The sequence below is a fragment of the Medicago sativa genome, chromosome 8, assembly GCF_051527215.1.
Source record: "Medicago sativa cultivar Bolivia chromosome 8, Bolivia_mono, whole genome shotgun sequence".
NCBI classification, from domain to species: Eukaryota; Viridiplantae; Streptophyta; class Magnoliopsida; order Fabales; family Fabaceae; genus Medicago; species Medicago sativa.
The window spans coordinates 63,387,759-63,411,414 of NC_140756.1; the positions used below are offsets into that span (position 1 = coordinate 63,387,759).

A 23,656-nucleotide genomic window follows, 5' to 3' on the forward strand; every position below is an offset into this window, starting at 1 on the left:
AGTAGTGTAACATAGTATTAATTGAAGGGTACAATTGAAAAGAAAAAGTTATTATTGCATTGAAAACCAAAAGCGACATTCATTTTGAAACAATTTTTTTTGGCTAAAGCGACACTCATTTTGAAACGGAGGGAGTACTAGATAAGAGACTCGTACATTCAAATACTTAGTTTTTCAAATGAGGATGATTTTATATTTTGAAGAAAAATAAACCCTTCAAAACTCTTTATCTTAATGTCATTTATTTCTTCCACTTACTTCTTCCTTTTTTTCTACCATCATCTCTCTTTCCCTCTGAACTCCAAACAAAGCTTTAGAATCCTAATCCAATACAAATAAATAAATACCAATATTAAATTTCTCGTTTAACAATTTGGTTAAAGAAAATATAGAAGGGAATACGACAAGTCCCTAAACTTTGTAGAAATTAGTAATTTGGCCCTACCAACCAAACCTTGCTGGTTTGCTTGCTGCCGCTCCCATGCCAACCGGGTCAGTCAGTTTGTCGGAGGGTTCAAAAGTTCAATTTTCTTTCCTGTTGTTTCTAATTTCCAACACGACGCTGACACGACAATGTGACTCAATGGATCAATTTTCCCCCCTTCAAATAATCACAAGTGGCAAAACTTACACAAACCACGTACACAAAAGTGAAGAATTGAGGTCATCTAATTTGTTTTCAAACATATCAAATGTTGATATAGTTTATTCTGATGTGTATTTACAAGACAAGACACTAATTTTATAAAATCTACAAGTTTGTATACTATAAAAAAATGTACATAATCTTTCCTTAAATAAAATGTACATAATCTACAATGAAAAAAATACATAAACACAACATAATTTTTAAGATAACAAACAGTTGATTGAAGCACAAAATTAGTCGAGGTTTGACTTAATTTTCACAAATACAATTCTCTTTTTTTCAAGCAATTGATATCGAGGGAACAACTCTTTCCATCAATTGTAAATTCTCTAATTTCTTCCGTAGAACGTTTGGTACGATTCTTTTTGCTTTTTAAGTTACACTAAGAGATGCATAAAAAAATGAAAAGATAAACGCGAAACAATAAAAGGATAAAAATGTGAAAATAGTTTGTTTCATTAATTGAATGTGTTAATTACATCGTAGGAACAAAGTATTTGTAGTAAAATTATTATCCCAGCCGCACGACATGACCTGTAGTGTTAAACCTCTGTTTGGCTAATTTCGCGGGTTATGCGTGATAAACCCCTTCCTAATGGTGTCATGATACCCCACGTGCGGCTTCAGTCTCCTTCTTCACGATGTGGTCCGTTAACAAAGTTCTCAGAGAACAAATTCATGATCATTGTGTCGCTTCCTTAATTCCTTAAAGCAGTTAATGTTGCTACAAATATAGAACATGGGTATCTCGCTTCACTGTCCATTTCCACAACATTTCGACTCAATTTTGAAGGTCTTACACCCCCATATATTAAGTTAGTAGCCTTAAGAAAGAATCAATTTTTCTCGCTTGGTTGTTTTAACATCGTCTAACTATCAATCAATTGGGAGGCTTCCTCGCCTAATAGTCTAATTGCCTATTTGTCGAGATATGGTAGCAAGATGATTATTTTTAGGTGCAAATGATTTCCCTTATGTTATATCATTGGTTTCTCATTGAGAAATGAGATGATGTGACACAATTATCAGAGATGCGTGTGAACAATGTCATCATAGCACTGTAAAGACAAAAGTTAGCCGTTAAAATCTTTTATTCGACTTACGATAAGTCATATGTGATTACTTCTTGTTGATTCACTTAATCCAATGATAACCTTAATTCCCTCGACTAATTAAGTGATTTATCTTTCTAATCATTTAGGTCACTGCTTCATTTAAAAGTTTTAATTGGGAAGCTCTCCTTATTTTGTTTAATTTTTCCTAAACCCTTTCTATCTTTCTCGTGTACTTTCTTTCAAATAAAATCTTCATCTTGTACCCAGACAAATGAGGCCTCCAATGTAAATTTCATTGTATATACTAGCCTATACAATCTACGTATTTCATGGCATAGATTAACATATAAATGCACACATTTTTTTTAGGGAATATAAATGCATACATTTTTAAAAATTAATTAGTAATATTAATTGATAATTATACCCAAAAGCATAGTCATTTTTGTTTCAAGTGACTTTTATTTTTTGAAAATTAAAAAATGCGAAATTATAATTGATAACGATGACACTAATAATCATTTTATAACTAATTTCAATTTAAATAAAATTATAACAACATATCTCTTAAAATTACAAACTTACGTACACAAAAGTGACACCTCATTGGCTCACCACCTTCTTCTTCTAGACCAACCAATACCAATATAGTTCCCCTAACGTTGTGTATGGTCATGGTCTATTTATAGCTCCTCTCAACTCTAATATGCTAGACCTTCCACGTCCTTCATGCCACGGAGCCAATTTAAAGATAAATTGATTTGGAGGTCCACTAATTAATATTAAAAGAATTTTGATCTTTACCCAACATATTTCGCTCATTCCCAACTTAAATTTCAAAAATACTATTGTGTAAGTTAACTCACGCTAGTGTTAATTCTGCGTGAGTTAACTCACACTATTGTTAATCTCTGCATATCACGCAGGGACAATTTCATCTTTTTAGTTGGGAGCGCGCAAAAACAATTGGGTGAAGAGCAGAATTCATATTAAAATCCCATGTAATCAGTAAATTCTTAGGCCCATGTATGAACCAGGACCGTATTAACAAGGGTTGCTATAAATATATCTCTTTTAGACTAATCAATTGTTAAAAGAAATTAATATACCCTATTATATTAAGCGGTCAATTTTTTATAAAAATTTGTTCGATCATTTTTATTTGGGTTTCGCTAACCAGTACCCTTAGGGTAATGGTTAAGAAATCTACAAATAGAAATTTTATCTTGGAAATATAAGATGTTACTTTTGATCAAGTAATGATTACACAACTTTTTCATAAAAATTTACTTGTTTTGGATGCTTAACTAACGCTCTTGGGACACCGTTAACATCCTCTTTTTTATTTTCCTTTTTTAAGCACACTCATTTACTTTTGAATAACGGGTGTTTTCACAGCAATATTAATTTACCATAGACATGGATACACACACTTGGGTTTATTTTGTAGTGTTTGGTTTGAGACTTTAAAATATACGTCTTATAAAATTTAGGTTCAATCTTTTTAATGTCAATTTTAATTTGTTAATCCAAATAAATTTTTGCTCTGACTTAAAATTGAACCTCCGCAAGTGAGAGTGGAATTGAACCTATCAAAAATAGTTATGATTTGGTTGCTATAAATACATCTTGTTATAGAATAAATCAAATCACTAAAAGCTTATTGATTTGAAAGTTTATTATCATTAACCAAGCATTTGAGCGCAAATAGTTAATGAACTTCATTAAAAGAAGAATTGTTCAGGAGAACCCTAGTTTGATTTTTAGGTGACATAATTATTGATCAGACTATACACATCCCACAACTAAATTCTAGATTATTAAGACTCATACCACATTGTACACCGAATTACCAAGACCAAGATCCTCTGAAAACTTGAAAGTTAACACTTTTTTTTTTAATTTTTTAATTATCACCAACTAATCTCAAAGACCGTATATATATATATATATATATATATATATATATATATATATATATATATAGCTGCAAACTTTTTTATGGTTGAAAGCAAATTTGTGTACCTTTGTTTTTAGCTTTCATGATTGGTGGCGGCACCCTTTACTTTGTATGAGTGTTGTTACTTAATTTTTTTATCATTTTGGTTTAGCTTTCTGGATGGTGCTTCTCGTGTTAAGGCACCGGTAACTTTGTACAAATTCTTTTGGTAGTTCATTCCTTGCACGTCTTGTGCGGGGTAAATTGCTCTTGTTATTAGTAATATAATTCATTTTAGCTCGTTCAAAAAAATATTATTTAATTACATGGAGAAATTGATGCCTCAGTTACTTGATAATGTTAAATATTTGTTTTTGTGTTGGTTGAAGCATAAGATTGTAAACGTTTCTCTTGAGTTTGATGGTTGGTGGCAGTGTCTCTTTGATTGTTTGAGTGTTGGTTAATTGTATTGTTTTATTTTCTTTTCTAATCAATGCCTATTCTTTAATGTGCGTTGGTTAATTGTTTTTTGTATTTGAACTCGTAGGGTGTGTTTGAATTGAAAGTTTAAGAGAGGAAGATAAAGGAGGGATCATTTTTATTTTCTAAATTATGAATAATGTAAAATGTTTTTTTTTTATTATATGATCATTTTTTTTTGACAAGTTATTATATGATCATTTATCATGTTGTTAATTCAATTTTTTAAAAATCATTTTATAATATCCGTAATTTAAAAAAGAAAAGCATGTCCTCCTCTTCCTTCCCCTTGTTTTCTTCTTGGCACACCTTCTGATTGGAAGGTGGTGTTTAATATATTTCATTTTAACCTGTTAAAAAAAACATTATTTAACTCATTTTTTTTAAAAGGAAATTTCTATAACATGTTTCTTTTTAAGGAAGTCTATAACATTTTTTTTAGAGAAGGTCTATAACATGTTGTGCACAAATATTAAATATTTTTCAATTAGTTATTTTAATGAAAACTGACTAAATGACACGTAATAAATACATATCATAGTATTTAATGATTTTTATTAAATTATTATATTTATAACAAAGTTTACCGGTCAATTTCTCTCTGTATTCTATGAAAATTAGAAGCAGCATGGTGTATATATAAACAACCTATTGCCATCTTCTTCTTCATATTCATATTTCATACTTCATGCTAACTAACTATTCAAAGAGATTCACTGTTCTGCTTTGTTCTGTTTCCTAAGCTACCCTCTTTCTGTTGCTTGTGTCTGTTGCACAAACTCAAAAGTTGTTAACCAAAAAAAAAAAAAAACACTTTTTAGTGTTCCTTTGTGCTCTTTGTGTAAAAGGGTGTTCTTATTCTCATTAACAACAAAGACAAAGACATTGAAAATTTGAAAAAGTTAAGAAATTTTGAAGAAGAAAAAAATGAAGTATGTTCTTGTAACCGGTGGAGTTGTTAGTGGACTTGGTAAAGGAGTTACTGCTAGTAGTATTGGTTTGCTTCTCAAAGCTTGTGGACTTCGTGTCACTGCCATCAAAATTGGTATATCTTATCTTTCTCTCTTCAATTTTCATCACCACCTTTTGCAGCAAAAGAAAAAAAACATGCATTTTGTTTTCTTTCTTTTTTTGCAGTTTTATTCTGTTCTTGTTTTTTCTTGTTCTTTTCTTGTTCATTTGACAAAAATAACCCCTACCCATTATTTATTTTTGTTTAAAGTTTGAATTTTTGAAGGGTTTTATTTATTTTTAGTTCTAATCGTTTGAAGGGTTGTGTTGCATTTTTCTTACTAGTTGGTTATTTTGGCACACTTTTTCAGATCCTTACTTGAACACAGATGCTGGAACAATGTCACCTATTGAACATGGAGAAGTTTATGTGTTAGATGATGGTGGTGAGGTACAAACAAACATTACTTGTTTTTCTGATTTCAAGAACATGCCTAAAAAAGCCAAAAATAAATAATAAAATAACCATAACAAACAAATGAACCTTGTTTCAAGGGAAAAAAATGAAAGAAAAATATTGTACTAACTTTATGCAATTTTTTTCTCTCAGTAATAAATTGTTAAAAAGCTGTGTTTTTGTGTAAGAACAAAAAAAAAAGAAGAATCTTGACTCTTTATTTTGGTTGAAAGGTGGACCTGGATCTTGGAAACTATGAGCGCTTTATGGATGTCAAGTTGACCCGTGATAATAACATAACTACAGGAAAGATTTACCAGGCAAGTTTCCCTTGTCATGTACATGGAATTATGGTCCCTTTTTTTTCCCACCTGTGACAGATTCTCAAGATCATTATTTGGAATTTACAACTAACTCCTTCATATCTTATGGACTCTAACTTTGATTTTTACATAATTTTACAGTCTGTCATTGATAAGGAGAGAAGAGGTGACTATTTAGGAAAAACTGTCCAGGTACTGCCTAATTAATTTAGTGCATGTTTAGATCGGCACGAGTTTGGTAAAATCATGGTGACACTGTAATTTTATTGAAGCTTTTTAGACAAAATTACCTGGCACACACCGTAATTTTGTCAAACTCACCGCTAGTGTAAAGATGTAATAAACATGTTTTCATTTTTTGTTTGTGATGATAAACAAAGATCTTCATGATATATGGTTTTGATGTTATGGTGTTATTTTCTACTTTAGGTTGTCCCTCATATTACTGATGCTATTCAAGATTGGATAGAAAGGGTGGCCCACATACCAGTGGATGGAAAAGAAGGTCCAGCTGATGTATGTGTCATAGAATTGGGTGGAACCATAGGTACAATCTTGAAAACATTCCTCAGGCTTCTTCATGGTTAGAATTAGATTGTTTGTTTCTATTGTTTTATAATTTGAATTTGAATTTAAATTCTTCTGGATGCAGGTGATATTGAGTCCATGCCTTTTATTCAAGCATTAGGACATTTCTCATATAGAGTAGGTAAGAATACTTTATTTATTTACAAAGTTTTCCCTTTGGTTTTAAATTGTTGTAGCCGCAACCGCAACATCGTTTGCACCGGAAGTCTTTTTATTGCGGTAAAATACAGGCAAATGTGATTATTTACTTGCGATGGCGTTGCAGAGACTTCTAAAACTGTTATTGTGGCTGCAATTTTAGTTGTGGACCACAATTTAAAACTTACATGTCCTTTTTATAGTTTTTTTTTTTTTTGGAGAGGCCGTTTTTATAGTTGTTACATGGTATATGTTCATTTGCAGGTGCTAACAACTTTTGCTTGGTTCATGTCAGCCTTGTTCCTGTTTTAAATGTTGTTGGTGAACAAGTAATGTCTTACAACACTAAATGGCCTTTGAGATCTATGTAAAAAATGATTTTTATTTCATCCAACATATAAAATAACCTTTTCATGTTCAGAAAACAAAACCAACACAGCATAGTGTGAGAGGACTTAGAAGCCAAGGACTGACTCCACAAATCTTGGCTTGCCGCAGCACAATGGTTACTCTCTCTCTCTCTCTCTCTCTCTCTCTATATATATATATATATATATATATATATATATATATATATATATTTATTTATCCTACATATCAACAAATGTGCACAAAATAACCACATATACTTCAGATTGAAACATGTTCGTGTGTCCGTTACAACACTGGCACATTTGATTACATTTATTCATTTTATTTTATTTTCTCAAATTATTATCGGTGTATATGTGTCAGTATCATGTCTCTGTCAATGCTTCGTAGCATTATAGTATATGCACAAAAGGAACACAAATGCATGCTGCAATGCAATCATACTACTCTTGACTGGAACTTTTTAGTTTAGGATTCTAAAACTTAGTTGTTTCTCAGGTACTGGATGAGAATGCAAAGGCGAAACTTTCTCAATTTTGCCTGCTTCCGGTATGTTTTCGTAATGATATATATGTACAAGTTCAAATGATTTGTGATTTGCAAGAGTTTTCTCTACTAAAGTTGCGTTATGTTTGCAGGGGGAAAGCATAATTACTCTTTATGATGTTCCTAACATATGGCACATTCCTTTGCTTTTAAGAGTAAGTTTCCCTCCAAAACTGCTGAACTATAAAATCATCTTATCTGTAGGTACAATTTTTTACAAATTATTTTCCTCTGGTCTATAGGATCAGAAGGCTCATGAAGCTATATTTAAAGTGCTGAACCTTCAAGGGTTAGTCTCACTAACTCCCTCAATTTGTTCTATTTCATGGACTCAATGAATATCAACAATTTTTTATCTCTTATTTTTCTGAAAGGCTGGTTTTTATTGCATATACAGTATAACTCAAGAGCCTAATTTAGAGGAATGGACTTGTAGAGCTGAATCTTGTGATTTGCTTCATGAACCAGTGAGTGATCAAAATCCAATTTTAATTTTATTATTATACTTGATTATTGTAAATATTTATATTTTTATTCCTTGAAAATGGCAGGTTCGTATAGCGATAGTCGGGAAATATACATGTCTTTCTGATTCCTACCTCTCAGTTACAAAGGTGAATAGCTTAAACTTTATGGCTGCATAATGCATTAATCTTGTAGCTTCCTGAGATTTTTTAAAGAGTGAAATATTTATTTTTGGCTTTTCTCTGAACCTAACTCCCTAACATGCTTACTTGCATATGTCGGTCTCCTTCATGAAGTACATGTGCTTGTGTTTTTTGTTACTTACATATGTTGATGCATTTAATATTTGATATCAGGCCTTAGTTCATGCTTCTGTTAGTTGCCAAAAGAAACTTACCGTGGATTGGATTTCAGCTACCAACCTCGAAGATGCAACTGCAAAAGAGGTTACATGAATTTTGAATCATTATATAAAAAACAAATTTTGTTAATTATTCTTCACACTAGCAACTTCTTATATATATTTTTATCTAATGTTGCAGAACCCTGATGCTTATAAGGCAGCATGGAAGTTATTAAAGGGTGCTGATGGTGTTCTTGTTCCGGGAGGCTTTGGTGATAGAGGAGTGCAAGGAAAAATTATTGCAGCTAAATATGCACGCGAAAACAGAATTCCATACCTTGGCATTTGTCTTGGAATGCAAATTGCTGTCATAGAGTTTGCACGATCTGTGCTTGGTTTAAAAGATGCTAATAGTACTGAATTTGATCCGAATACTAAAAGTCCATGCGTCATATTCATGCCTGAGGTGTGTACATTGGTTTATTAATTTCATGTGCTAATGCTAAAAATATTGATTAGAAACATGCATCTTTTAATTCTCTATTTTGTAACTTGTTTGAACTGTTTTGTGTAGGGATCAAAAACACATATGGGTGGTACCATGCGTCTTGGATCAAGGAGGACATATTTCCAGACCAAGGAATGCAAATCTGCAAAATTGTGAGTATATTGTTACTTCATTGAGATTTTTTGTAAACACTTTTTTTTGTCCTTGTGCTGATGACTCAATATTTTATGTGGCATGAAAGAGATAAATACGTGCTTTCAATGAATGAGATTTATTAGGTTTCTAACACGTAGACCCTGTCTCTTAGATATGGCTGCAAAAGCTTCATTGATGAGAGACATCGGCATAGATATGAGGTATTGCATTTGCATTGTCATGCATAGAATTATCTTGTATGTTTGTATAGAACAGAGAATGATCTCTAGTATTATGCAGGTGAACCCTGATTTGGTTACTAGCCTTGAAAATTCCGGTCTTTCGTTTACTGGAAAGGATGAAACTGGTCAACGCATGGAGGTACTATAGATATTCTCTTCTCATGTAGCTTTTTCAATTAGTACTAACATATGTAGCTGAGATTTTTGTTGTTTCATTTGACAGATTGTTGAGATACCTAATCATCCTTATTTTATTGGTGTCCAATTCCATCCTGAATTTAAATCAAGACCAGCGAGACCTTCTCCTTTGTTCTTAGGTATACATGTCTACATTCTAATTCCATGTTAACTTTAATTGATCATCTTTGCAATATATGATCTTCAACTTTTGTAGGTTAGATTCTAGCTAGACTTCATTAGGAAATCCATTGCATTTCCTTATTTTTATTTTTCAATGGCAACATATATTGCTCATAGAAATATAATATAATATAATATAATACCATTGGCATATCTTCAATCATAACTTAAGCGTTCCAAAGTATCAAACCTTTGTAAAAATGTGAAGTCTTCTAGTGTTAGTTATCTGTGTATTGAACTACATGCATTTTCAAGGAAACAACACATCTAAAAATGGGGTGGTCGACATTTTCATACCAAAGTATCAAACATGCATTCATCATTTTATGCATGTTTGTATTCACGTGAGTTTGGCAGAATCACTGCGAGTCCCTGGGATTTAAGTTAGTTGCTTGTGATCAATTAGTTAGTAAAACCTTTTTGTTAGTTAGAAAAACAATTTTAGAATTGAGATGTTAACTTTTGGATTGGTTAATGTCAAAACACAACAGGGTTTATTGCAGCAGCATGTGGAAAACTTGATGCTGTCTTACGACACTCTTCAAGAGGAGTAGGAAGTGATATCCCAGCAGTCAAAACATGTCAGAATGGATCAGCAATAAAACCACATGCTTATTGGCCAGAACATGTATATGGCAATGGCAATATCAATGGAAATGGATTTCATTACTAAATGTTATAACTACTACTAGTGTTTACTTGATGTGTTAGAAATTTCAAGGTTAATTGGTTAAATATGGTGTTTGAGGGCTTTCTTAAGAGAAGTTGTTTGTACAGTCAAAAACTGAAAGTTGGTAGGAATAGAGTTTTAAGGATGATACAGACAGAGATGATGAGCATTGATCCCGGCCTTTTTAATGGGGCTAGCTCTTTTAACTAAGTTTTTTTTTAAGTGTTTCTGAGTTTGGAACTCTTCATGTATTGGAACTCTTCATGTTTTAGTGCATTAGCTGCCTTTGTTTTTGCAAAGATCTGATTCTGTCTAGAAATTTTCTCGCAACTTTCTCTACTATTTTTTTTTCTATGTTCATTTTAAAGACCTGATTCTGTCTGCAAGTAAAAGAATAAGATTGTGTTGGTTCACGAATTAAACCGGTTTATAAACATATGCAATGCATCCATTTTCATAAAAGGATATGTAATTTATTAGTAGTAATTGAACTCGGTACTTCTAAGTTCACAACACTCACACTCCGTGCATCAACCACTTTTGATGTACCCTATGATTTAAACTTCAAAAGGATATGTAATGTATAACCTATTCACCTGACATCTAATCAAGTTGTAATCCAAGAATACAACAGATCCCAAGTTGCAAGATATGAACACATGCTTTGGAGTATGGAACACACACAATTAAATTTAGATAATTTCTCAATCCGATCTCCAAAAACGCAGGGGCTTACCAATTCAGTAGTGTATTTTGACATGTAATATACATCCAGAAGTACGTTTTTGTGTTGTGTATTTTGGTAGATTTGAGCATATAGTGAGGCGGATTGAGAAACTGTACAACGAGTTGATCCCATCTATTATAGGTTGACTTGTAATGGACTACTGAAGTTTATTATTGGGGACTAACCTTTCTCGCCCCCTAGCATTTCAGAAAGGAAGTTGCACTATAGGCCCCTAAAAATAAGCCAATCGAAAGTTATGACCCGATAAAAAAAAAACGACGAAGTCGTAATTCTCGATAGATTTATGTGTTCGGAAGTTATGATCCTATAAATCTTAGGGGATTTTAAGCAACTTGAGGGGTTGATAAAACAATTTTCTTTCAGAAGTACATAACTAGAAAAAACATTGATTTTTCTGTCTGGACGAGTATTTTCAAACAAAAATAAGTTTTTTTGTTTTCCATATGAAATGAAAGTGTATTTCCAGAATCATATGATTTTTTTTTTTTTGTTGATAAAGCCAGAGAAAAATTAATAGATGAAAAGAAGTACAAAGAAATATTGGGGGAACAAAAGCCTATACCCAATGAAGAAAAGAAGCAATGAACTAGAAGGAAGAACTACAGGCTAAGAGAGAACATTCTAGCCACTAACAGCAAAACAACAACATCATTTTTTATAGGCTTTGGAAATTCCACTTTTGACGCGGGTGTGAATGCAATCCTCTTTCATCCCTTTAGACTGCTGCAATTTATTATTCTTCTGTCTATTTGAGACAAAAGGAGTAAAAGGCTTACTAGTTTTACCATCATCCTCTTTGTCTATCTGATCCTGATCAGCAGATGAAGTATCCCCTCAGATCGTTTTTAAAATTTCAACACTTCTTAAAGCAGCATCAGTATGGGTAGGAGCAATGCTGGTGTCTTTTGGTACTGTTACCAACATCTCAGCATTCATATCCGTCAAATTACTAGTGTGAACACTTCTATCAGGACACAAATTTAAGATTTGACTATCTAGACAAATAGATGAATTCTCCGCTAGGTGGAAAGTTAGCTCCTTCTCTAAGGTAGTATCAGTTTCTTCATCAGTAAGGTCTCCCCAAGACTTCGGCAGAATGGCAACACTGTTCTGAGCTGCAGCTTCCAATCTAGAATTCACAGGTTTTAAGACAGGAAAAACAGGAAGCTTGGCACATGTCAGAGAGATGTAATTGGTAGTGATAGGCTGAGGCATAGTTTGCTGCAGAGACTCCATAGTTAAATCAGCAATAGAAGTACCTATGACCAGGTTCTCTGAATAGCTAGTTAACTTGCGGCTTACAACCAAAGATTGAATAGCAGCTTTATTCACAATGATGGAGTCAAAGCCACTATTCAGTTCCTCAACCAAAGCCTCCCGATCCGAAGAGTTATTCAAATCATTCAAAAGGTAAAAAAGAGTTTGTCAAAGGTACAGTATTCAAGGGTGCATCTAAGTTATTCTTTGATATTCTCTCAAGGGCTGGATCATTAAGCTGAATAGATTGTTCAGATAACAACTGTTGCTCTGAGTGATGAACTACAACTTCTCCATCAGGAACAACATTAATGAGAGGAGTAGCATGATCTATAGGAGAACCTTCAGTATTCAACAAATCCTCCTGAGGCTTACTATCAAGGATAACTGCAGGTTGCTTGTCAGCCAAGTCAAGTTTAGATGGATTCTTATTGTTGTGTGTAACAGGTTGAGCCTTCTTTGGTGCCTTAGTTAAACCTTCATTCTTGTCAATTGAGCTTAACTTCAAGCAATTTTGAATGCTATGTCCCAATAGCTTGCTATGTTCCAGAATCATATGATGCTTAAGGTATGTGGGTGTGTAAAGTTCTATTATGTCTCATATGTTGATGAGTTTTGCTTCATAGGCCCCTGATTGTTTAAAATTCAGTGAAAACACATATCTGAAGATAGCTTCCGATCTGGTCTATAAGAAAAAAAACGTATCGAAAGATATGTTTCAATAGATTGATTGAACAACTCAAGGGGCGCTAAAACAATATTCTATTTTGATAGCTCAACCAATTTATTATATCTGGTCAACAAGTAGTTCATCGGATCTCTAAAAAAAAAGTAATTAATCGGATTGGACATATTTTAATAACTCTAGTCTGACTTTGGTATAGCAAGAATAATTTGTTTTATACTTAGACTATATTGCTAAGCAAAATACCTAAAACTACCTAAGAAAAACAAACAACAAAGATACAATATAAACAAAAACTTAAATCAATGACGAGTTTTTTTCTATCTGCATTGGTTTAGGTTGACAAATGCACAAACAACCTTTAATAATGATACAACATATGTTTTTACATGCTATGTTTAGTTCTCCTCATGCTACTCAGTTACGATTTTAAGGCATTTACAAAATTACAATATTGATGTATCGTCCATGAGCGTAAACTATGAAGCATGTCTCAAACAGTAAAACATCTTCTGGCTTTATTCAATGTACATGATAATTTTATGCTGACCCTACGCAATATGGCAATGGACACCAACCAGATCGATAGACGAAGCTCTTGCACTTGAATGTCTCAGTTATAGTGATTGTTTTGAAGCATGAATCAGACATGATGCTAACAAAACATTGCATACTGAGGAATCTTGTGTTGAACTTCAAAAAATATCCATATCAATGGAGGTATTGAGAACACCATCATCTTCCCACTTCTTGTTCTTAGCCGTTGGATCTTTCCCTATGAATTGAAGAGGAACATCTAATGGGGGTGGACTCTGCATGAAACAAATAATTACAAGTGGTTATTGCAATAATATCGAGCTTCTAACTTCTCTAAATGATAAAACTACTGTTAAACATCAGTTGAACCAGACCTAAACCATTTGCTATGATGATGATGTTGTTTCTAATCATTAAATTTAAAAGAAATCACAAGGATACTACCATGTTGCGGATTAAAGGCCAATTGATTCCACGGAAAAAAGGATGTTGTTTGATTTCATTGCTTCCTGTTGCGGAACCTAGACGACTGCCTGGGTCTCTTTGCAATAGTGCATTAATCAACTGCCTGGCTGCAAGACTAGCCTGCAAAATATGTCAAATTATATCGGTCGATACATGTTCAAAACAATGACTTTACGAATCTTTTTAGGTGATACATTTACATATCTAGGGGTAAGATCTTTAATATACCGGGATGCTGCTTGGAAAGGTAAGATCCTTGTGTAAGATGTTGGAAAATGTCTTCTGTCTATTCTTTCCTCTAAATGGTGTACGGCCATATAGCATCTCATACAACAAGATACCTATATTCAGGACATCATAAACAAAATTGTGAATATTTTGTATGCAAACAAGCTGGTTTAGTTACATAAGAGGAAAAATGGCATGCTCCATTTTTAGTATGCAAACAAAAAGATGGAAATGCTCACCAAGGGTCCACCAATCTATAGCACTTGTATGCCTCGCTCCGGTTATGATTTCCTGATATCAAGTAACCTAAAATCCTTGAATGATGATAATAATGATAACAAATAAATAATAAAATATTATATGAACATCATGACTTTCACTAGATCACATTAATAAACCTTAGGTTAGATGAAACTGTACAGAGAAACCTTATTTTGAAAAATATAATATGAAATAAATCACCATTTTTTTCCAAACTTGCAAATATCTACTCTATTTTCTCTGTTATTACATCTTTAACACACTACTTCACTTATGAGTCCTTTGTGCATAATGCATGGACTATATGCATAAGCCCAGTTGAAATTATCTAAATTACAAAACGACACGATTTGGTCTACTGTTTTAAATACAATTCACAATAAGCTGCGTGCACGTTAGTATATAGCTGAAATGAAATGCTGTACTACAAGCCGGAATAAAGACCATGCAGTGTAGAGCAAGATAAGAAACAAACAAAAGGGACTAAGGAATTCACCATACCGGGGCAATGTATTCTTCAGTTCCAACAAATGAGTTTGATTGTGTTACTGGCTCGGAAACAAATATAGGTGGTGGCTGACTTCGAGATCTTCTTCTACTACCAGGTAATGACTGCTTAACAACCTGCACCAATAAATATAAAAAGGTGAGAATGCCGGGGAATTTCTTGTGCATCAAGAATATATTTATATGAGCTATTTTTATCTGGAACAAGGGTAAGTACCTGGGGTTTACAGGATGTTATAAATGATAGATCGAAATCAGTTAATACAATATGGCCATCCTTCTGAAGTAAGAGATTTTCAGGCTTTAAGTCACGATAAATTATACCTAGACAGATTCAACAACAATATTCAGATTACATAGTAAAGGACAATGCGATTATTCAAAGCTAAGTGTCAATTACATTATGCTAAAGAAAATATATTATTGTCTTTGTATTTATTGTTTAGGATTATCGTGTAGCATTTCGTATCATATTATGTCAATAGGGAATAATATCTCATATATTTATTTTGTATTTTGTCTTTCGCTTATACCGAACTTCCTAAGGTAATATGAACAAATAAAATGATATAATGAGCAGTGTACCCAAACAATGGAGATATTCCAAACCAATAACAACCTCTGCTGCATAGAACCTGGATACAATAAAAGTTAACAAAAATTATAAGGGCCTGTAATTACAGATGATGGATTCCAATAATAGTAATTAAGTGATGACTTCATGTATACCTTATCAAACATCTAGTATAAAATTGCAGACAGGAGTCATCAATATTATCGAGACAGAAAATTTCAAGCAATCATACGGCCTAAGAAATTTGAGAAAAAATGGAAAACCAAAAATACCTTGCTGAATCTTCTTTTAAAATCTTCATGGGTTGTCTGTCGAGTAATGCAAACAACTCACCCCCAGGGCAGAAGTCAGTAATCAAACATACATGTGTGTCTGTCTGTTAAAACAAAGGAAATATCAGAACAGAGGTTCGCAGCCAATACTCAATAGGCACTGCCATTATTAGTCTTCAAGACTTCCTTGAATCAATGATACAGCTAAGTAATCATAAAAACTGAAATTTTCAGGCATTTTATTTAGTTAAATCAATAATGCTTTGAGTGAACATAATAAGAGAATATAGTCTTAACAAGATAAGAGTAATAATTCACAAGATACTACTAAACAAGTGAGACTTACCTGAAATGAGGTGTATAGTGTTGGAAGAAAAGGATGATCCAGTAATGATATAATCTCTCTTTCAATGCATGCTCGATGAACCTGTAATAAAAAACAGACAAGTAAATTTTAGGTAAATATAATAATGAGATAAAATAACTATGTGTCTCCATCCCAATTGAAAAAGCAATAACTATCTTAGAAATACTCGGACCTTATTACGATTTAGCATTACAGACTTTTCCATTGCCTTCATTGCATATAGTTCGCCGGTACCTTGGAGTTCCACTAAATGAACACTGTAACACAAAACAGAACAACACCATGAAAATAATGCACAACATCCGAAACAGACCAACACCTCGCTTTGTAGTTTCTTTATCCAACTCAACAGTATCTCAATAAACAAAACAAAACAACACTTTCTATCATAAGCAAGTTCTAAGTTAGACACATTTTGATAGGTAGCCCACCATAGTCAGGTACTTGAAAATCGGCTGAAACTCCAACGATGACCGACTTCACCCTCTAAAAATATAACCTCACGATACACTTCGTCATCATGATTGAAACACTGACCTGATCAGTTATGTTCAACAAAAACCATGGAAAGCGTATGTGTGCTTCAAAACTCAACTTATATTTGCTTCCTTGTCGACCAAGTCACCACCTCAGCCATAAGTAGTACCACCGTGAACTTCTACTTATGAGGGAGTGACTTGTATCGTCATTAGGGTTTCAAACGATTTTCAAGTACATCGTAAACTACCTATCGGAGTGTCCCACAGAAGAATCTATCTTCTGTTACTATGTTAAACGTTTGTAATTCAAGATTAAACAAACACGTTGAATGAAAAGGAAAATATTATGAACAAAAATGTGAAGGAAATTTGATTCTGAGTAAAAATATTCAAAGTATGCATGGTTAATTTCTTATACAATTATAAGGGCGAGTTGGTTAATTACCTGCCAGTATCTCCACAACCCAAGGGCCTTATGGGAGAAAAATGATGAAGCCCAATTTTCTCTCCTCTTGCAGTTATCTGAACAATGTCATCAAACAAATTAATTAATTGATTATTACAAAACACAAAACCTGATAATAAAGTCCATAGAAAAAAATCTACTAAAAAAAAAGTGCATAGTCAATTTCTACTGTAGAGTGTGATTGCTCAATTTCTCTTTATTTTCATTTCCATTTTGCAGATGAAGTAAAATTTAATGAGAATTGTAAAACATCTGAAGTTTAGGAAGCTCGAACAAAAAGAAATAGACGCAAATGGTAATATCTTGTTCGAGCTTTTAGACTTCGGAAGTTTCTACGATTCTGGTGGTGCTTTTGGTAATCCGTGTGACTTTTAGTTCATTACCCACTAGGAGGTCAATAATTTTTTTTTCACTGCGGTTCTGTTTAGCAGTGATAGTCTTCGTTGGAAAATTTGTGGACACACAAGGCGGGTTCTCCTTTCCAATCAGATTTTTTTCATACTAAGCGTATTCACATTTAATAGTTAAACACTAGTTTTAAATGTGTTTTTAATATCTTAGTAAAAACAAAATGTTTTGAATATCTGTAAAATTAAAATATTTCATTTTTAATCTGTAAAAAAATATTTCAATTTTTAATCTGTATAAAATCATTATGCAAGAATATGATATTAAGTTGGCTTCAAATTAAATGTTTTTTAAGACTTGTTTAAAACATTGAAAAGAATATGCACATAAAATAAGTTTAAAATTTGATTTATGAGTTCAAATTTTATGAGTTCAAATTTTTGTTACTTTTATCGCAAGTTTTTGACATTTAAAAAATTTATATCTAATTCGTCTCATTTTAAGAGAATTTAGATTTTTGCGGAGGATATTTTAAAAATTTAAAATTAAAAGATAATTAAACATGTTTCATTTATGCAGAAATAAATTTATTTTGCACACAATGTAAAACTTATCTTCAACATAACAATTATGTAAGATTAAAAGTATTTTGCACATTTACTCCACACAATGTTGATGTATACAACTTACTTTTTTTTTGACAAATTGTATGCAACATACATATAAGAAGATTAATTAGAAAATATATATGATTTTTTAAATTGGTACCTTTTGAATAGCTACCCAAGAAGGATTGTCCCTTTTGTGTGGTCTTGGAGAAACTGTTTGAGAATGAATTGCCCACAAATCTTCTGGTCTCTGTAACCAATAAGTACAAAATCAATCATAATCAATTTTTTTTACTTAAATATATGAAACAATACTATTTTATTTATAACCCAAAAGGAATACCTTACCAAATTGGCATCAGGAAGTTCTCTAACAGCTCCATCAACATTTTCTGCAGTGGCTTTCACCTAGTAAGATACAAATAATATGAAGACATTTTAGTAAAAAATTTCTTAATCATTCATTTTGTTGATCATCTAGCAAATTTTTTCACTTAAGTATTTGAGAAATCCTAAATAAAAAAAAGTTTCACATGTAAAAAAAGTTGAATATTTGACCTAGTAAGATACAAATAATATGAACATATGTTAGTAAACAATTCCTTATCATTCATCTTGAAAGCATGTGAATAGTGCCATGATACATTATTGTATTCGAATCTTGTTATAAATTGTTTTCGTAAGTTCTCCCAAGTGTTTATGTTAATTCATAAGTTCAAATAAGTCAATATAGCTAACTCAAGGTGAATTCAAAGAAAAATACTTATAAGAAAGAGATTCCGAATACTTACCAATTTAGCACTTTGTATCTCAGAACCCTCGGACAGGCGGTTTCTTAAAGGTTCTAAATGATCACTTCCATCTAATTGAACACCAATGAAGTATTGAAGTTCACCCTAAGCATAAAATCATTAAAATTAACACTATTCATAAATAGATATTAACTTTTAATGTGCAAATTAATTGTGTTCTAGGAAAATAGTAGAGTATTTTAATCACCTTTTGGTCACGCATAGGTTGCAAGTGAAACAAATTCCAAAATTTCTTTCCTACAAATTTTAAATCAGATTCGATTTAAATATTTTTCCGCCACATTTGACCACAAAATATTTGTCCGCGACCGCGATTTAAAACTTTGGAAGAGAGGATAATTCATCCTCCAATAAGGAAAGAGAGTCAGAATTGTTGATGCTCGATAATTTGACTTATCCTCTTTCAAGGTTTTAAGACGCAGTCGCGAGTGTAGATACTATATAGTTTGACCAATTACTTACCACTTTTTGTATAGTTGATCAACTGAACTGTGATTTCCCTCTGATCTCTGATAGCATCTCTAATCCTATTGACAGTTGCTTGGTCTGTTTCTGGTCCTTGAAGAAACCTATAAATTATGTGAAGTAGATGTCAATCTAAGTGACTAAGAGACAGGACTTTTAGGACATTATATCCTAACCATGAAAAATTTACCATTTGTTACCATAAATAACCGAAAATGCTTAACTTTAAAGACTATCTAATATCTATCCATTGTTCTCAAAGATACAAGCATCATTACTGGTCCTCAAAAGATTCTAGTCATTGCGTTTGTTTCTCAATAATGCAAGTATCATAACTTTGATCCTCCAAAGAATGTCAACATTAATTTTAAAAATGAGAAATACACACTCTTTTGAATATACTCTTTATGATTGCTGATTTTTTTTTGAAAAGGTAACACACTTTTTATAAAGTGGTCAATTTACAAGTCACAAGTGTATATAATCAGAAATTCTACAAGGAAAAAAAAAAGCATGAATATATAGTAGAACTTATACCGACAGTTTCGACCCAAAATTTCTTCTCGTGTATATTCTGTAAGCTCAAGAAAGCTGTCTGATGCAAATATCTGCAAAGAAACCAACAATAATAACTCAAGGTATTATATCATCACACTTGACAAGTTTAATGCTCTATATACATGATAATCATCTTTTATCCATATAAGTTAAACTTAGAAGCTTAATATGTATTAGGTGAAATATAATAAAGTATGCTTCTAAGACAAAGAATTTTCATTTTCAAGGGAAGAAAGCACCAATTGCTCCCAATAAAATAAAAATATCATTAATTAATCTTACAATTGGACAATCTGGAAGTCTAGGATCAGAAATCACAAAATTCTTTTCTATCCTCTCCAATGTGGTTGCTAGATCAATTCCTTGCCTTATATCCCTCTCTCTCAGCTCATATTTGGACCACTCTATTTCCTTTGTCATCAAAACTTCAGGTTCAACAATAGTCTTGTCCTTATCTCTCCCTACAGAACTCATAGATTTCCCTTTAACACTGCAACAAAATAGGAAACATATAAGTATTATTGAAAGTTTCAAAATAATAGTAATCCTTTTTATACAAACTAGAAGTGAATTATGGATCATATTTAAAGAATAAATAATAAACAAAGTACCCTTTCAAAGGAGTAATTCCAGATTTTCTTGATGACTTGTTGTTCCTTTCCTCATAAGAACTAAAGCGCGACATATTATTATTATCGCCATGTAATTTCAATGGAGTTTGTCTACCAGGTGTTGTACCGGCGTTCACAGGTTCAACAGACTTTGGCAAAACAAAATCATGATCGAGATTCTCTGGCTCTTCATGCATGATGGTTGCAGTGTCATCGTTCTTACCGCGAATAATCGATTTTGGATCCTTAACAGTTTGAACAACCTCAGTGATTGAACCCATAGCTTCCTCCTTTTGACGAGCTAGCAAATGAGAAATTACATTATTACATGTGAAGTTGGAATCATCATCACACAATATCTCAAAAAATGGCTCAACTGTTTGCATTACCGTCATAGCGAATTAATGATTTTGGTAATCCATTTGGTCTTAGTTCCTTCTCATTCACACCTTCTGTGTATTTGCTCACCTCAACCTGCATTCTGTAATAATATGCAACAGCTTTGTTAACCACATTCTATTTAACCTATTACTAACTAATAGTATACTAAAATATTTCTCTACATTGATTACATCAATACATAACTAATTGTCTAAGTATATCCCTGTTGTAATTGGATTCTTTGCAGTCACACATTCGCACACTTGCTGATCTCGGCTTATATTCCAAGTTTTAACTTCAAAGCAGATTATGTGAACTCAGAATACGGGTCGTGTGATCTTCATCCAAATGCAGCGAACCCTTGACTGCATGATTCTCTTGATAAAATGTTATAATGCTTAGAGTTCTAAACTTCTAATACACCGTAGACGTAATGTCTTTTCCGCGAGTCACATTATACACAAGATAAGGCAAGAAAAACCAGATAGAAAAAGCAGGACTAACCCAATGAATTTGATAGTATTGCCACGATCATCCTTGATTGGAGTGACAGTGAGAAGATTCCAAAACGGAGTTCCATTTTTCTTGTAGTTTAAAAGCCTGCCACAATAACTTTTCCCATTCTTCGTTGCATCCCGAATTTTTGCTACTTCGTTTTTGTCAGTTTCAGGTCCTTGAAGAAATCGGCTGCAACAAGAAATTGGCTTCTTTCATTAAAAGGTAATCACATTTTCTAGCTATATGTCTACAAAAACTCATGGTTCATTACAATTTTGACTGCATCAGCTGAATTTGTCTGTAAATTTTCACTAAAGGACACTTACCTAACTGCATCCTCGACTGCAATTTAAATCACTACGTTTTCTAGCTACTTATACCTACAAAGACTCACTCTCCTATGCTAGAGCAGCATATATCTTGCTATCAAAGTTAACTGCAATTTCGACCGTATCAGCTGAATTCGTCTATAACTTCTCACAATATATGGACTCCAACTCATTTGCATCTGCGACTGCAATTTAAAAACATTGCTTTCTACGAATGAAAACGAAGGGAAAAAAAAATGCTCACCAATTCCTTCCAATAACCTCCTTAGAAGAGTAACCAGTCATACTAAAAAAACCACTGCTTGCATACAAGATAGGACAATCAGGTTTGGTTGCATCTGAGACAACAAATGTTTGTTGAAGTGTAGACAACGCGTCCTTCAATTCTTGAGAAACTCTTGGAAACAACCCCGACAATTTAGCCTCCGAACCATAATTCGATTCCCCTGAAGTCCTTGCCGAATCAACAAACCTATCTGACATGCCTTTGCTCTTATCACCATCCAATGAAGAATTTGTCTCAACTGCTGCTACGAAATTGCCTGAGTTTACAACTAGTCCCCATTCCGCAGCTCTCTCGGCTATACTTGCTTCGGTTAGAATTTGATCAGTATCACCAGAAGGAGCCTTTGTTGATGTTGAGTTTTCATCTGGTTTGTTAGCAAATGCCATCCATTTGTTCACAGATTCTTTACTGGTTCCAGAATTAGCTGATGATTCCTTTTTCTCCATCTATGAATTATTTGAATATCTATCAACTATGACCTATCAAAAAAATTATATATGAAAATGAAAACTATGTTAAGTGATGAAAATTGAAATGATCATTGAGCATGACAAGTCACAAAAGAGACATAATTAAATGCAAAAGATGAATGTAGATAGTACTACTACTATCATGAGAGGAGGGTGACCAACAAAATAAAATAAAAAATAAAAGCTGTGTGTATATGTATTTAATTTAATTTAATTTAATTATAATTATATTATAATATAAGCCTATGAAAAAAATCACATGTTGGAGAATGGAGAACCAAGTAAAAATAAATAAATAAATGAAGGGAATGGCATGCCATGCAAATTTAATGAAATGAAGAATCAAACTAACAAAAAGTCAATAAAATCTGCAGAAAATGAGAAATCTTTAACTGAAAGTAGAATATCTTACACAATGAAATTAACCAAAATTCATAGAAGTTGAAAACTGAGTTAGACTCATAAGGAATGTAGCAAATGCTGAAAACTTGAAGAGTACTGTGTTTGGTTGCAGTTGGATAGGTAAGCTTTTAGTGATTATGTCTTTTAGCTTTGATTTCAGTGCACAGGCTTTAGACAAAAAGGATAACGTTCAAGGATCACATAAATACAAATACAACAACTCACTGTGTGTAAGTCTATGTACTTTCTTTGACGCTTAATATGGTAAAAATTTACTTCTTACGTACGAGGCAACATGAAATGTTTTCTATCCTTTTATGTAGCAATCATGCTTTTCTCTCTTTTATGTTAAACCGGTAAAAAAAAAAAAAAAAAATCCTTTGCATAACATAAAAGAATAAACTTATATACATTTTCATATGTGTTTTTCACAAGGTTCTTAACTAAACTACTTACGATTACTTCAAATTCACAATTTTCTTGAAGTTTGTTTTAGCCACCAAAAATGATTTTTTAGTTAAAAATCATACGAAAAATGCGTAAGAAAATGCATGTAAGTTTTGCCTAAATTAAGCTAACATAAATGAATAAAGCTATGGATAATGGATGCAGAGCACCATTTTCCTACCAATAACTCTTAAAAATCACATATACTTCTAGACAACAGATTTTGTTTTGACATGAATTCAAGTTTTTCATATGTATGCATTAGAAGTAATATTGGGGTCTTGACAAAAAAGTAAAAAAATTAGGGGGTGTGGAAAGTTGTTTTCTTAAAGTCTAATTTTAGATTTACCAGCAAAAATAATTATATGTTGTTA

General features: G+C 32.5%; 2 protein-coding genes across 3 annotated transcripts; one reads left to right on the plus strand and one right to left on the minus strand.

Annotated features, from left to right (window-relative positions):
* The first annotated feature begins 4,791 nt into the window (after positions 1-4,791).
* On the plus strand, positions 4,792-10,520 carry LOC146900393 (CTP synthase family protein). Its single transcript, XM_085733340.1, has 20 exons — positions 4,792-5,168; positions 5,446-5,525; positions 5,765-5,851; positions 5,996-6,046; positions 6,284-6,401; positions 6,507-6,563; positions 6,845-6,909; positions 7,002-7,085; positions 7,451-7,501; positions 7,591-7,653; positions 7,741-7,787; positions 7,896-7,965; positions 8,050-8,112; positions 8,320-8,409; positions 8,506-8,772; positions 8,881-8,966; positions 9,122-9,170; positions 9,250-9,330; positions 9,415-9,508; positions 10,043-10,520. The coding sequence occupies exons 1-20, from the start codon at positions 5,051-5,053 to the stop codon at positions 10,222-10,224; spliced, it is 1,803 nt and encodes a 600-aa protein (XP_085589466.1). The 5' UTR covers positions 4,792-5,050; the 3' UTR covers positions 10,225-10,520.
* A 2,688-nt stretch (positions 10,521-13,208) lies between these two features.
* PHOT2 (phototropin 2) lies at positions 13,209-23,011 on the minus strand. Of its 2 annotated transcripts, none has more exons than XR_015021728.1 (23): positions 22,846-23,011; positions 21,922-22,442; positions 21,355-21,537; positions 20,859-20,950; positions 20,470-20,770; positions 20,141-20,348; positions 19,838-19,908; positions 19,298-19,404; positions 19,023-19,072; positions 18,815-18,919; positions 18,372-18,431; positions 18,184-18,273; positions 17,047-17,123; positions 16,295-16,379; positions 16,102-16,182; positions 15,756-15,859; positions 15,495-15,544; positions 15,127-15,233; positions 14,904-15,026; positions 14,381-14,447; positions 14,142-14,254; positions 13,893-14,033; positions 13,209-13,723 (listed from the first exon to the last, which is right to left on the minus strand). XR_015021728.1 is itself a non-coding variant. In XM_085733342.1 (23 exons), the coding sequence occupies exons 2-23, from the start codon at positions 22,407-22,409 to the stop codon at positions 13,607-13,609; spliced, it is 2,805 nt and encodes a 934-aa protein (XP_085589468.1). In that variant the 5' UTR covers positions 22,410-22,442; positions 22,846-23,011; the 3' UTR covers positions 13,209-13,606. The 2 variants fall into 2 exon arrangements, 1 of the variants encoding a protein (XP_085589468.1); XM_085733342.1 differs by having other exon boundaries at positions 14,381-14,432.
* Positions 23,012-23,656: the final 645 nt, after the last annotated feature.